Source organism: Cervus canadensis, chromosome 18 (assembly GCF_019320065.1).
Source record: "Cervus canadensis isolate Bull #8, Minnesota chromosome 18, ASM1932006v1, whole genome shotgun sequence".
NCBI classification, from domain to species: domain Eukaryota; kingdom Metazoa; phylum Chordata; class Mammalia; order Artiodactyla; family Cervidae; genus Cervus; species Cervus canadensis.
The window spans coordinates 36,133,056-36,148,309 of record NC_057403.1 but is presented as its reverse complement, the minus strand read 5'-3'; the positions used below and the strand labels follow the sequence as shown (position 1 = coordinate 36,148,309).

The 15,254-nt window shown below is 42.6% G+C and overlaps 2 protein-coding genes across 3 annotated transcripts in view; one reads left to right on the top strand and one right to left on the bottom strand.

Annotated features, from left to right (window-relative positions):
- The window catches only part of CHTF8 (chromosome transmission fidelity factor 8), a 10,557-nt gene extending 6,067 nt beyond the window's left edge, over positions 1-4,490 (bottom strand). Inside the window, exon 1 of one of the 2 annotated variants that reach the window (XM_043437941.1) lies at positions 4,370-4,490. The gene's annotated coding sequence lies outside the window, so the exon portion shown is untranslated. Of the gene's footprint in view, positions 1-3,973; positions 4,085-4,369 lie in introns of those variants that run through there. The other variant, XM_043437942.1, reaches the window with a different exon arrangement.
- UTP4 (UTP4 small subunit processome component) overlaps positions 4,439-15,254 on the top strand; it is a 26,606-nt gene continuing 15,790 nt past the window's right edge. The window contains exons 1-6 of the mRNA XM_043437932.1: positions 4,439-4,572; positions 6,187-6,347; positions 8,444-8,635; positions 9,553-9,637; positions 10,350-10,439; positions 13,961-14,172. Coding sequence (XP_043293867.1) covers positions 6,189-6,347; positions 8,444-8,635; positions 9,553-9,637; positions 10,350-10,439; positions 13,961-14,172 — 738 coding nt within the window. The 5' untranslated portion in view covers positions 4,439-4,572; positions 6,187-6,188. The remainder of the gene's footprint in view (positions 4,573-6,186; positions 6,348-8,443; positions 8,636-9,552; positions 9,638-10,349; positions 10,440-13,960; positions 14,173-15,254) is intronic.

The following is a 15,254-nucleotide window of genomic DNA, read 5'->3' as shown; positions in this document are numbered from 1 at the left end:
TAAATAATGCAGGGGAACGCATCCCTTTGAATTTTAAAATTCTCCTTTAGCACCTTAAAATATCCTATTGGCTGAATGAGATTACTCTTTTTTCTTGCTCCATGCTCTAAACAGCTGTTCTTAAAACTAGGTGTGTTTACCTGGGCACTTCACTAATAAAACACCTAACAGAGGTGCATTTCACCCAGTGTGGAGACAGCTAAAAAAAAAACATGAGAACATGCAGTCCAATCTGTCCCCATCCCCTTGAGAGCAGGCAGAGCAAGTTAGGAAAACAAAGAGGTGAAGAAGTAAAATACAAGTCAAATCCTGTTGGTAACAAGTAACATTATAATGAAAAATTTCTGTAAAACAGAGATTTCTAAGTCTTCAGTCTAAACTCATTCCAAGATTTACAAATAACCAAAGCAATTTTTAAGTGTCTGTTCTAAGGTACTGCTTGTGTAGAAACTGCAGCTGTTATCAAGAGCAATATCTGAAGGCACAGTTTGACCAATGTACCATATCAAATCATGAAACTAAAAGTCAATGGAAAAGATTGCCCAGCACCTCTCTCTCAACAGCCTTGAGTTTAATCCCAGATTTAGATAGGATCAACTGTTTTTGGTTAAGAATAGTAATTCCAAGTTCCTGTAGAGCCAGAAAGAATTTTATGATCTCACATTTCAAAAAGATGTTTAAATTCAATGTATTTCAGAGTGGAGTCTCAAAAGCCACGACTACAGTATGGACTTGGAGATGGAAGGTATGGAAAAAACCAAACACCTTTTCCCTGCAATGAATTATTTTGACTCCCTATCCCCTCTTATAGAAGGGGAAATTTTTTTCTACCTAAGTTTTTGAGGCTATTACATGGCTAAATAAATACATATGTTCTGTACTCATTAGTCAAATGACTTTAGCTATGTAAAAGAAGCTTTTTAAAAAGCATTGTGTACATTTTAACTCCTAATTTTTTTCCCTTATGGAAAGACAAAAACAAAATGTCTTTGGGGGGGGGGGGCTTCAAGATTTCTAGAAATAGTATATAAAATTTTTTTAGAAATATCTGAGGTTACCCAGATCATTCCCAATCTTAAGACCTGGAGTTATTTTGGAGGTTGCAAGTAAAGCTGAAACACTGTTGTTTCTCAAGACAGTAGTCCAGATGACTTCAAGAGGCCTGAACAAACTACAGAGTAGCAAAGGAATCCCTTCTTCTCAAAACAAACCCATACTCACAATGGGAGCCCTAATCAAAACTCAAAAGGTTTGTCTGAAATCAGACCAAATCTGGGATATATCTTAACTGTCATTTTGAAGTCAGTTACTATTCAAGTTGTTAACAACCTGAAAAATTGAAGTGCCACCACAGTTTCCTAATTAGGAAAAAAAGTTCAGGCAAAGCATTATCTTTATAATACAGAAAGCTGCTTCTTACATAGCTAAACCTTTCTGAACATTTACCTGGATTTTTTTTTATCCTGAAAACAATCCTATGATACAGGCACTGTCTGTCACTCCCTTTTCACAGTGAGGAAACAATGTTTAGAGAAGCTAAAGGTTAAGTAACTGGTCAAACACCTCAGAGTGGCTGGTGTGGAATATGACCTTAACTCCCCCACAATCCATCCTTTCCTGCGGTCCTCTCACATAGCAAACCCCCTCCGCCATGCCTGATGTCTATAGAGGAACCTGCTTTATAAACATGCCTTTCTCACAGCATCTACCACAGGATGGCAAATAAACCACCTATGAGGAAAATCTTACATACTGCCACTATGACATCTGTGGGGTAGGCAGTTGAAATCAAGTAAGCATGCTTTTCATCATATCCAATTGATGAGGCTTAAATTTCTGAAATCCCTAGAGATGTACTCAAGGTCAGCTCCAGGATTCAAAACTATAGCCCAAACCAGTTTCCTTAATGTTAGACAAAATAAGTCAGAAGAACAGAGCATTCTTTGTCACTGATTCATCTAAACTACAAAATTTTTTATCCATTGGTTTCTGAATTGTTAATATTACTAAGTGCTTAACAGAGAACAGCATGAGCAAGGATCCTTAATAATGGTAACACCTCCCAAAACAGAGTGTGGTATGTATGGTATTAATTTTATTAGAGCTAAACAGTCTTTTAAAAATTGTTTTCATTAGGCCCTTTCAATTTTTTTCTTTTTAAAAAAAGGGGAATAAAGACTTTCACTTAATTTTTTAAAAATCCATTTTTATTAAAAAAAATTAAATATGACAAAATATTTGCAAATTGCTGGGCCAACAATTAGCCTTTATTGAGTCCTTATTTGGTCCCAAGGACTATTCTGTGTTCAGGGATTTAGTGAGAATTCAGTGTCAGACCTGCCTTCTGTGATTCTACCATCTTTCTAGCCTATGTATGATGGAGGTAACCTAATCTGTCACAGTTTCTCCACCAATAAACTGAGCATAAAAAAGAACCTATCTCAAAAAAAAAAAAAAAAAGAACCTATCTCAAAAAGGTTGTTTTATTAAATGAAGTTGTGAATGTGAAGTCCTTAGCACGTGCCTAACATGGTAAAACTTAAGGTCAAGCTATTGATTATCTGGAGGAACATGGCATTTTCTTAGTATATGTCCAATAGAATGACTTTACACTACTCTGTTTAATTATTTTAATCTTTATAGTGGACTAAAACGTCCTATAAAAGCAGCATGTTGTAAGAATAATATCAAGTTTACACAATGGGAGAACAATTCAAACATGGCAGTCAGGGTTTACCAAGCTGCTTCAGGGATTAAGTTCTGGAAGGTTTTCTTCTCTAAGCAAGGTAACTATTTCTCTGTGTGCCTCTCCAGCAAATGAACAATTCATGAACTTTTATATACAATTGGATACAGATTATTTTTATTAGCAGTGTTATTGTGGTTTTGTGACTGATGGGGATAGTCAAAGTTTCAAGGGAAGACCTTGTCTCTTGACAGACTTATTAAGTGCTAAAATCCAGTTTCTAAATGAAAAGCCTGCTCTCCTCCGAAAAGGGGCCATGGAGGGTAGGTGGAACTGAATGCTTCCGAACTTTTCATTAGTGAACAGTGTGTTCAAAAACGTGTGTGGACACTATGCATACATGTGGGACTTTCCCATCACGTTTTAAGATCCCCATGATGGAGGGAATCAATTACTGGTATTCGTAGACAATAGGTAGAAAAGATGGCTTCAGTCGTTCTGAGTTACTCCAGTTTTCTCCATCTTCTGCTACTCTGCGGCCCCATCTACCCTTCCTCCTCTTACTGCCCTGAGCCCCTCTCTTGCCCAAAGTCCCTTCCTGTCTAGTTCTGCTTGAGGTCTCCCTTTATACTGGATTTCCCTCCCACCAGCCCCATCTTCACCATCTCCCCTGACCCCCTCCTCCTCTCCCTTGAAATTGAGCTACAAGCACTTCCTATTTCTAGCCCCTCCCACTTTCTGGGACTTCTCTGTCCGCTTCCCCTCTCTTGCCCACCCCCCCCCATGACCCCCCCGTCTTTTTCTAGGACCTCTTACCAAGCTGTTTAACCCTTTCTTCTACCTCCCAAGGAAACTATTTTAAACTCCATCCTCCAACCCCAAAATGGTCTTTCCAAACCGTTCACCCTCCTAAAGATCGCTCTAAACGTTATTCCTCTACCACCCTCATCTTCCAAATCGTTCCCTATGTCCCCCAATTCTTAAATACTTCGCTCCTCCAGGACCCGACTCCACCCCACTCTTCTCCGGTCTCTCACTCCACCCACAAAAGAAGCTGGATCACTCTCCAGTCTCTTCTTTCCAGTCACCCTCCTAACTACCGCTCCCAATAGCCTCTTCCTCCCAAGATTTAAAAATGTCCCCTCCAAAGAACTCACAGTCCTACCCCCGGCTTAGACCCTTTCTGATGTTCCCGCTACTTCCTGGGTTCCAGATCTCCCTCTCTCTCGCAAGCATCGCGTGCTGGGCTCCCTCCCCACCCAGGGAAGAGCCCCTTCCCGCACATACCTCGAGGTTCCGGCCCGCGCCGCCCCCTTCTCCGTCCTCCGCCCGCGCTCGGCCACTCTTTCCGCCCTTCTCCCACTCCGCCCTGCTCGCTCCCTTTCCTCCGCCTTCCGACTCCGCACCGCTCCCTTCTCCGCAATTCCCGGCTCTCCTACCCCGGGGCGCCTCTGGGTCGCCCCCACCTCTGCGCGGCCCTCCCCACTCCCCTCCCTCTTCCCGGCCTCCCCTCCCCCGCCCGCCGCTCCCCGCCCCTCAGCTCGCCATTCTTCTCCTCGAGCCGCGCGCCCCGCCCGGCCCCAGCTTCCTAGCTTCCCGCTCCCTCGCACCCTCGCCCCCCACCAATCCCCGGCTCAGCCCTCGCTTCCCGCGGCCTCCCGCGCTCCCTGCCCGCGGCCTGACCTGCAATGGCGGCCGCCGATCGCGGCGCCGCGCGGCCAACGGGCGACAACCGAACCTCCCGCCGCCGTCGCCGCCGCCGCGAGCACTGCCTGCGCACTTCCGGCCTTGCGCCGCGAGCACTTCCGGGGCAGAACACGCGAGCGCGCGCACGTGGGGCCGGGGCGGAGAGAGGCGAGCTCCCTGAGTGGCAAGCCCTTCCACCGGTGAGTTGGGGAAGGGGCGTAGGGAGCGGGGATGAAATGGGGGTGTATCTAGCGAGTGCGGCCTGCTCTAGGTCGGCCCCCCGGGAAACTCGCCGATTCCCCTGTGCCGAGGCTGGATGGGGGCTACTCCAGAGATCCTGGGAGAGGGAAGGGGCGGCGGAGCCCTCGCGCGCCTCGGAAGCACGCATAGCCTAGCTGGGCCGAACGTCCCTTCTCTCCTGAAAGATTCTTCACCTTGAAGGGAGATGAGTAAGGGGCGAACCTGACCCGAAGTGCGTCTGTTGGCGGCGGCGGAGCTGGGGATAGAGAAAGTAATTGACAGATGCCAGATCTGTCCTGTCGCTTCTTCCCGCTGAGAAGCTCTTGGTTTTTCCTGCCCATCAGCCCCACCGTCACCACCGTAGTTGAGTCTGTGATTTGCAAACAGCATGCAGTGGAGATGCAGATGTTTGCCAAAATGCAGTTTCCTTGACCTCCTCTCGCCTCAAAAGACTGGGATTCTGGAGCTATGGATTAGTACCCGGAATCCTGCCATGTTAAAGATCGTTTTGGTTTAGGAGTTCTGCGGACCTGACTTTGAGAGACTCCTTTAGACTGTCAACATTTCTTGCTTTCTTAGAATGGTCGAGGTATTGATCCTCCTCTTCACTACCCCCAACCCCAGAAATCTCACGCACCAAATACTAAGGAGACTTTAGTTCTGCCTCGAATACAATTCCTGGAGAAGGAGATGGCAACCCAGTCTAGTATTCTTGCCTGGAAAATCCCATGGATGGAGGAACCTGGTAGGCTACATACAGTCCATGGGGTCGCAGAGTTGGACAGGACTGAGCGACTTCACTTTCTTTTCGAATACAATTGGTCAGTTCTTTGTGGCTTCATTCAAGCATGCACTCCCGATTTTAAAAAAATGAGGTTATGTTCAGTCTTTTGCTCTAAGATCAAGTTTTAGATTCTCACCTCTCTTCCTGGAGCACTTCCTTCAGGCAGTTGGCAGGTTTGCCAGGAGGCTGGGTGATGCTCTATGTGTTGATCTTTAAATTTTTTTGTGTGGAAGAATCCTGAGCTTCTGGAGACCATTTGATAGATTCTGTGGGGCCATGAAAGCATTTTTAGTTGAATATTTTAAAATGAACCTCAGTCAGACTTCCCAGGAGGTCCAGGGTTAAGACTGGGAGCTTCTAGTGAAGGGGGCAGGGGAGCTAAGATCCCACATCCTCCCCACCCCCAGTTCCTGCCTGGCCTTCTCTCCACCCCCAAAAAGGTGGAGGGAATAGAAATGAATTTCAGTGAGATACATTTGGAGTCTTGCACGTAGAACAGTGGTACTGTGCTGTGCTTAGTCAATCGGTCGTTTCCGAGTCTTTGCGGCCCTGTGGACTGTAGCCCGCCAGGCTCCTCTGTCCATGGGACTTCTCTAGGCAAGAATACTGGAGTGGGTTGCCATGCCCTCCTCCAGGGGATATTCCCAACTCAGAGATGGAACCCAGGTCTCCCTCATTGCAGGCTGATTCTTTACCATCTGAGCCACCAGGGAAGTCCAGAACAGTGGTGGTAATAAATAATAGATGTGACATACCGCTGTTTAACAATGATTCTTTTCTCCCCTCCTAGGAATGGGTGAATTTAATGTCCATCGAGTGCGTTTCTTTAATTATGTTCCATCAGGGATCCGCTGTGTGGCTTACAATAACCAGTCAAACAGATTGGCTGTTTCACGAACAGATGGCACTGTGGAAATTTATAATTTGTCAGCAAACTACTTTCAGGAGAAAGTAAGTCATTTGGGAGCCTGATTTGGTGGTGTTGATGTTAATTTTTTCTCTTAAGTTCAGTTCTGCAAAATCTTCTATGTCTTTTTTGTATTCAGAGAGATCAGAAGACAGTGACTCTCCCCTACTCTCCCTGTTGTTTAGAAACACAGAACAAATATACAGTCTCTTGTCTGACTGATGAGCTTAGAGCTTCAAACTATGTAATGTTGGTTAGAAAGATCCTACCTAAAAAAAAAAAAAAGAAAGATCCTACCTAGGAATTGTGGTGCTCACTGCCATTTGGAAACTGATGTTTACTAGATCTGTTGGGCACAGTGTTCTTATTGTCAAGATCATTGCTTCCTATCAGTCTCTGCACCATTGTAACTTTAGTAAAGTGGCATTTCCTGCCACTTTAGTACCCATTTCACTGTTAATTCAGAAAAAAATGATGAGACATTTTAATATCAAACTTTTTGGTGATGTGATAGCAAGAAGATGAATTCCTAAGTTATCTGAGAGAAGGTAGATTTATATACCTAATGTTTGGAAGTAAAGAAGATTTTAAATTAGGTAAAATATCATTTGGGTATACGCAAAGGGCTGTTACAGCAGCATATTTTTCAAAGTCTCTGATTACAGATTTCAGGTGCAGCAAAATAATTCAGTTCACATTTATTGAGGGCCTTGCATGCCCTCAACACCATGATACAAATGAATAGAAGGAAAAATGAATGCAGTGTCTAGCAGCTTAGTACTTGGAATTTAGGTGCTCTGTAACTTTCTAAGTGACTGCAAGCATTAGGCATTGAGATGAACGTCAGAGGCCCTTTCTTCAAGGAGCTCAAAATCCAGTGGGGGAAAGATGAGTATACAGTTTTGAAATAGTGTAATGTTTTATGATAGACCTAAGCATGGGCATAGAACCTTAGTGGAGAGGTGCCTTCCTCTGATGAGGTGGGTTTAGGATTCCTGGAAAGGGATGACTTACCTGAGCTGACCCCTGAAACACTAACAGGAGTTAAGAAATCACTGATCACCAAAAATGAGTCACATTCTATAGCATGAAAAACATGCTGTGATGCATGCTTGTTGCATCATGTGATTTTTCTTGTTATTATCATTGCAACTATATAATTGTTTATATATTTGTTTAATGTCTTCTTCCCTGCTGAACTTCAAATTTTATGAAAAAGGGATCTTGTCAGTGGTACGGCTGTATTCCCAGCATTTAGCAAGTGTTTGATACGAAGACATCACTGAGTTAATATATGTTCGACTGGTCTTTACCTAGTACATCTTATTTTCCACTCCCATTGGTTTTCTTTTTCCTTGAACAATTGATTCAGTCTGGTCTTTCACTTTGTTTCCTTGTTCCCTTCCTGGCTATTGAAGATTGATTAGGCTGATCACTCTCAGATCATGAAAACATTGTAACTGTGAGTGAAGAGTAGGGACTAGTAGTAAGGAGAGTTGTTTTCTATTCGTGTCATTGACTTTGGCAATTTGGGCAGATCACTTCATTTACAGGTGCTTTTTTTTAAGTTCAGATAGGAAAAATTGTATCTCTTCATTGCCTTTGGTAGCAAGAAGCTATAAGAATAAAATTCCTTGATTGTATGAATACTTTTTGAGCAAGAAGAAAACACTTAGAAATCTGAGACTTGAATGAAAAGCTGGAGTGAGCTGCATTCATTTCTTTTATTTTCATTTTTTAGACAATGTTTATTGGTGAAATTGTCCCACAATAAACAATATGTTTTCAGAGTATACATATTGATAATTTTTGACACGTATACACCTTTGAAATCATCAATCAAGATCATTGCAATGACTTTTAAAAATCAGATAACATCAAATACAATTACTTGCAGACTTTATTGTCTGAAAACATTTTGTAGAACAAGTCCTAGAAAAAAAAACAAAACCAACCGTATAACTAAAATGTGAGCCTGAAAAAAAATGAAAATATCAGTATCATGATCTTCAGATAGTGTGAAACTCCACGCTAAATTATTTCTAGACAGGTATTTTAATTTTCCCCTTCCGCCTGTGACCACTCAGTGCTGGTAGCTGGTGAATTCACGGTGGGTTGAGAAGTTATGGTGTTTCTGTAGTTTTTCCCAGGTCATGAGTCTCGGGCCACAGAAGCTCTGTGCTGGGCGAAAGGACAGCGGCTGTTCAGTGCTGGACTCAATGGAGAAATTATCGAGTATGACTTGCAGGAATTGGCCGTCAAGTATGCTGTGGATGCCTTTGGAGGGCCCATCTGGAGCATGGCCGCCAGCCCCAGTGGCTCTCAGCTTTTGGTCAGTACACACTATTGGTAATCCAAACCGAGATTTCCTCTTGCGCCCATTTACACTTGCTTCCCTATGTTCATAGGAAAGTGAAGTTATATTATGGCCAGTCGCAATTCCAGTCTGAGCTGAATTCCAGCAACCAAGCAACCAATTATACCTGAATTCTAATAGGAGATACACGATTAGGGTTGTTACTGAAGATGTAAAAATCCCTTGTCCTTTTGCACCCTTTCTGCTTCTACTTTGGATCTTGTTTGTTCATTTATGACCCCAGAGGTTTCTGTTTGGTTCAGCATCTCCCAAACTGTGTCCTTTGGAATTGGGAGATACAGACACTGTCTTTTGTTTTGCTGCACTTTGTGTTCTATGATAGGTTTTGTTTCAGAATTACCAGGTATTAAATCCTTCTGTAGATTCACAACACACGTTAGTATGTTAAGAGTTCTGATAGGTCTTTTTACAAGTCAGCTTGTGGAACCATGTTTCTCAAAAATTTTTTGAGCACAGACAAGATTTCCCTCCTCCTCGCGCTTTCTTACCATTAGTTTTCTGTAATGAGTTTCTGATTTTTTTTTTTTTTTTTAGGTACTATTTTACAGTATCTTGACATATCTCCATGAAGGTGACACAGTTACTGGGTCTTTAATTTAGGCCGTTGTATCTAGCACAGACATGCCGTGAAATCCTATTTGTCCTCCATGTCCTGTGCAGGAATTAGGCCACTCATTGGCCTGCTTTCTGGTTGGGATGTGAAGGCTGCCAGGAACCAAATTTCTTGATACCAGTACTTTTTCCTTTTCACAAACTATTTTTCCTCTTTCAGAGCAAGTGTTAGCTTGAGGGAAGAAATGTGTGTATTTTAAATGAGTATATTTAGGTCTCTAAAATACTTTCTCTGTTTTCCACCCCCTTTTCCATGATAGGTTGGCTGTGAAGATGGATCTGTGAAATTATTTCAGATCACCCCAGACAGAATCCAGTTTGAAAGAAATTTTGATCGTCAGAAAAGTAAGGGTTATTTGTCATCAGGGCAGTGAATAGTGTTAACAAGAAGTTATGTTCTGTGCCACATGTGGCTAATTTCAGTCTGTAGGCAACATTTTTAAATGAACCTAGATCTTTTTGTATCTTCGAACGGATGGATACATTTCCAAGAGTGCTTGCACTTGCTTTTCAGCTTTTTTGTTTTTTTCATTTGCTATATCACAGACATCTTTCTGTGTGAGTTGAGTTGTGCCTATGTGAGTGGCATTCCATTTTATGGTGTTCCATAATTTATTTGACCAAACTCCTATCAATAGATATTATTATTATTTTTTACTACTCAAGCCAGTGCTGTAGCGAACATTCTTTTCTTCTCTTGGGCTATTCACTTCCGGCAATATTTCTCTGTGGTGAAATTGCCAGTGCAGTTGCTGTGACAGATATGCACATTTAAATTTTGTTTGGTTGCTGCCAGATCACCCTCAGAAGCTTGTGCTTATTTACACTCCTATCAGCCGTTTATCCATTATTAAAAGCAAGCATCAAATACGTCATGTGGGTCCCAGGAAAAAGTTGTTCCTCAACCTGTTACAAAACCATTCTTCACAAAAATGCAGTAGATGAGCACTAAGTCTATAGAACACTAGCCCTGTAGATTGCTGTAGAAAGAGAACTGTTACCGTTGGCTGTATATTTACGTGTATGTCACTTTCTCTTTGGTTGTAAAACTCCCCAGGTCGAATCCTGAGTCTCAGTTGGCATCCTGCTGGTACTCGCGTTGCGGCTGGCTCCATAGACTATATTAGCGTGTTTGACGCCAAATCAGGTGACTGTTTTTCTCAGCTCATTCGGGATGTGGGTCTTGTTTGTCAGATTCACATTTCTCTGTTTCCGAAAGCTTGTGACCTTGTGCTTTCACCAACCTTCTGAGATGTCACCATGAATTTCATATCTTTCTTGGATTCCTACTTCTGCTTTTAGGAGAATCTTGATTCTTCAATGGAATACAGTGTTTTTCATCATAAGAATTCACACTAAAATTTTCCTTCAACCAGTAAGCCACTTACTGTAAATAATCAGTAGATACCTATTTATATATACCAGTTCTTCATAAAAGAAGGTGTCTGTCTTTGAGGAGCCTAAGTTCTTGGTAACACAGTAACGTATTTCCTCTGCTCTTGGCCTGGAGGATTGGCTGATGGATTCCTTCAGTGATGAGACTGACTTAAACCTGTTAGGTGGCTGTCTGTACTCCCCTCTAAGATGAGAGGATACACAGGGCAGGGATGTCGCCTTTTTCTCTGTACTGCTTAAGCAAGTTTTTTATTGTTATCATATATGCGTATAGTAAAAGAATTCCTTAAGGCTTTTTACAAAAAAGCAGGACTCCCCCGGTATCCCCTCTCCTGCTCCTCAAAGGCAATAACCTGCAACTCTTAGCTGTTTCTTTTGGTATTTGTCTCTGTGCTATACATAGTATGCTTAAAATACTGTATTTTATTTTCTTCAGTTTTAGCCCATTGTTTATTGACTTCTGCTCTATTAACCCTCTTTCTTTGCCCTTTGCCACATGTACTCATATTTCTTCTTGATCCTCCCAGTACGGTTATATTGTAATTTTGTTCAGATTAGCAGTTGAGGTTTTTATTCTCAGACTATATAGATACTACTTGCAGAGTAAATGTCTTTTCCTTTCTTGTATGCTTTTTTTAAATTTTATTTTTGATTGGAAAGTACCCTGTATACTTACCGTTAATATTGTGTGTCTGTCTCTCTCTCTCCTGTGTGTGATTGATACATGTATCAGTAATTCATCTCTGCATTCTAGTTGTATAACGTAGGTTCAGCTACATCTGGTTTTCTTGTTTTGGTTGGGGTGGGGTGGGGTGCACTGCATGGCTTGCAGGATCTTAGTTCCCTGGGCAGGGATTGAACCTGGGCCCCTACAGTGAAAGCACCAGACCGCCACTAACCACGGACCACTAGGTAATTCCCACTTCTGGTTTTCTTTCTACCACTTTTATCGCCTTGAAGGATTCTCTCCCAGAGCCTTCTGCCCTGCCTCAGTCGAGTGAAGCCAGTTTCTGGGCCTGCTACGCAACTCTGAGATTTTGAATTCTGGTTTTTCAACCATCCTGGAAATTCCCTTTGAGTCAGTTCTTCACATCAGGTGGCCAAAGTATTGGAGTTTCAGCTTCAGCATCAGTCCTTCCAATGAATATTCAGGACTGATTTCCTTTAGGATGGACTGGTGGGATCTCCTTGCAGTCCAAGGGACTCTCAAGAGTCTTCTCCAACACCACAGTTCAAAAGCATCAATTTTTCGGCTCTCAGCTTTGTTTTTAGTCCAACTCTCACATGCATACATGACTACTGGAAAAACCATAGCTTTGACTAGACGAATATTTGTTGGCAAAGTAATGTCTCTGCTTTTTAATATTCTGTCTAGGTTGGTCATAACTTTTCTTCCAAGGAGTAAGCATCTTTTAATTTCATGGCTGCAATCACCATCTGCAGTGATTTTGGAACCCAAGAAAAGAAAATCTGTCACTGTTTGCATTGTTTCCCCATTTATTTACCATGAAGTAATGGGACCGGATGCCATGATCTTAGTTTTCTAAATGTTGAATTTTAAGCCAATTTTTTCAGTCTCCTCTTACACTTTCATCAAGAAGCTCTTGAGTTCTTCACTTTCTGCCATAAGGGTGGTGTCATCTTCATACCTGAGGTTATTGATATTTCTTCTGGCAATCTTGATCCCAGCTTGTGCTTCATCCAGCTCGGCATTTTGCGTGATGTACTCTGCATATAAGTTAAATAAGCAGGGTGACAATATGCAGCCTTGATGTACTCCTTTCCCGATTGGAACCAGTCTGTTGTTCCATGTCCAGTTATAAGTGTTGCTTCTTGACCTGCATACAGATTTCTCAGGAGGCAAGTAAGCTGGTCTGGTATTCCCATCTCTTGAAGAATGTTCCACGGTTTGTTGTGATCCACACAGTCAAAGGCTTTGGCATAGTCAGTAAAGCAGAAGTAGATGTTTTTCCGGAATTCTCTTGCTTTTTCGATGACCCAGTGGATGTTGGCAATTTGATCTCTGGTTGCTCTGGCTCTTCTAAATCCAGCTTAAACATTTGGAAGTTCACGGTTCATGTACTGTTAAAGCCTGGCTTGGAGAATTTTGAGCATTACTTTGCTAGCGTGTGAGATGAGTGCAATTATGCAGTAGTTTGAACATTCTTTGGCATTGCCTTTCTATCGGATTGGAATGAAGACTGACCTTTTCCAGTCCTGTGGCCACTGCTGAGTTTTCCAAATTTGCTGGCATATTGAGTGCAGCACTTCCACAGCATCATCTTTTAGAATTTGAAATAGCTCCACTGGAATTCCATCACTTCACTAGCTTTGTTCATAGTGATGTTTCCTAAGGCCCACTTGACTTCGCATGCCAGGATGTCTGGCTCTAGCTGAGTGATAACACCATCGTGGTTATCTGGGTCATGAAGATCTTTTTTGTATAGTTCTTCTGTGATTCTTGGCCACCTCTTCTTAATATCTTCTGCTTCTGTTAGGTCCATACCACTTCTGTCCTTTATAGTGCCCATCTTTGCATGAAATGTTCCCTTGGTAGCTCTAATTTTCTTGAAGAGATCTCTAGACTTTCCCATTCTCTCGTTTTCCTCTTTCTTTGCAGTGATCACTGAGGAAAGCTTTCTCATCTCTCCTTGCTATTCTTTGGAACTCTGCATTCAGATGGATATATCTTTCCTTTTCTCCTTTGCCTTTAGTGTCTCAGGTTTCTTAAACTTTTTTTCAACCAATTCCTCCTTTTAACCCCACTTTCACCTCTATTTCCAGTGTGTCTGGAGTCACCAGTTGCTGGGTCTTCCGAGGATTCCATGGTAGAAATCAGGTGGTTTCTTGGCTCTTCCTACTGCTAATTTGGGACTTAGTTTTGGGTTCTACTAAGTCAGTTACTACTCTGTGTCTGCTTTCTGTCCCCAAATTTTGACACTGTTGTCTTCTGTCCCATTCTCATGGAGATTTGGAAAAGAACAGAGTAACATATGCATGCGCAGCTGGCCATTTTTAAGTGAAGTCTCAAATGTCTCCTTTCCATCTCATCTCCTCACCACAAATTTCTTCTGTCAACGTGCCCCTGCCCCACCCTCCTTCTCTAGGTAACATTTTGGTGTTCCATACCTGAGTTCACCATAACCACTGTTTACGGGCTCTCTGTGGTCTGGGCTCAAGCAGCTGAACTTAACCAGATGCCAACACAGGCAGCTTTTCAAGACTAAGGAGAAATGAGTGTTGTTCAAATGTGGGCTTTGCTTGTTTTACCAGGGAGCGCTATTGGTAAGATGCTGGTGGATAGGCAGTACATGGGCGTGTCTAAGCGGAAGTGCATCATTTGGGGTGTGGCCTTCCTGTCGGATGGCACTGTCATAAGCGTGGACTCTGCTGGGAAGGTGCAAATCTGGGACTCAGCTACCGGAACGCTCGTGAAGAACCATCTGGTCTCGAATGCTGACGTGCAGTCCATTGCTGTATCCGATGTGAGTATAGCCCCTGTTGGAGCAGTTCCTGTATACCCTGGGCAGCGAGGGGAGAAGGCTGTGTCCATGATATGCCACCAACACTGTTCCCTAATCCTGAGTGTTGTAGTGGAAGAAGATGAGCTCAGGACAGTGTGTCTCTAAACCCACAGAATTTGCCTGAACTCTTATTCTCCAACAGTTAAGAGAATAGTCCCTAAAAGGTTAGTTAGCTGAGAGGTTTTTTCAGACTCTCCTCATCCCTGGTTAACCCAGGGATTAAGCTGCTTTTGACAGAGCAGGGTTTTTTAATGTAAAATTCATATTTTATAAACATATAAGCTTTTACAATATAAACTGATACAAGGCTTTTTAAAATTCTTAATTGGAGGACAGTTGCTTTACTGTGTTGTCTTGGTTTCTGCCATACAAGATGTGAATCAGCCATGAGTATCCGTATGTTCCCTCCCTTTTGAAACTCCCTTCCACCTCCCACCCCACCCCACCCCCTAGGTTGTCGCAGATTTGAGCTCCCTGTGTTACTTAGCAAACTTCCCACTAGCTGTTTTACATATGTATGTTTCAGTGCCACTCTCTCTATTTGTCCCACCGTCCTCTCCCCGCCCCCCCCCGTGTCTGCAAGTCTGTTCTCTCTGTCTGCATCTCTATTCCTGCCCTGCAAATAGGTTTATCAGTTCCGTTTTTCTAAATTCCATAGATACGCGTTTAGATTACAGTGTTTGTTTTTCTGACTTACTTCACTCTGTGTTACAGGCGCTAGGTTCATTCACCACACTAGAACCGACTCAAATTCATTCCTTTTTATGGCTGAGTAATATTCCTTGTATCTATGTACCACAGCTTCTCTATCCATTCGTCTATGGATGGACATCTAGGTTGCTTCCGTGTCCTGGCTGTTGTAAATAGTGCTGCGATGAACATTGGGGTACATGTGTTTTTTTGAATTATGATTTTCATAGAGTATATGTCCAGTAGTATGATTGTTAGGTCATATGGTAGTTTTATTCCTAGTTTTTTAAGGGATCTCCATACTGTTCTCCATAGGGTCTGTATCAATTTACATTCCCACTAACAATGCCAGA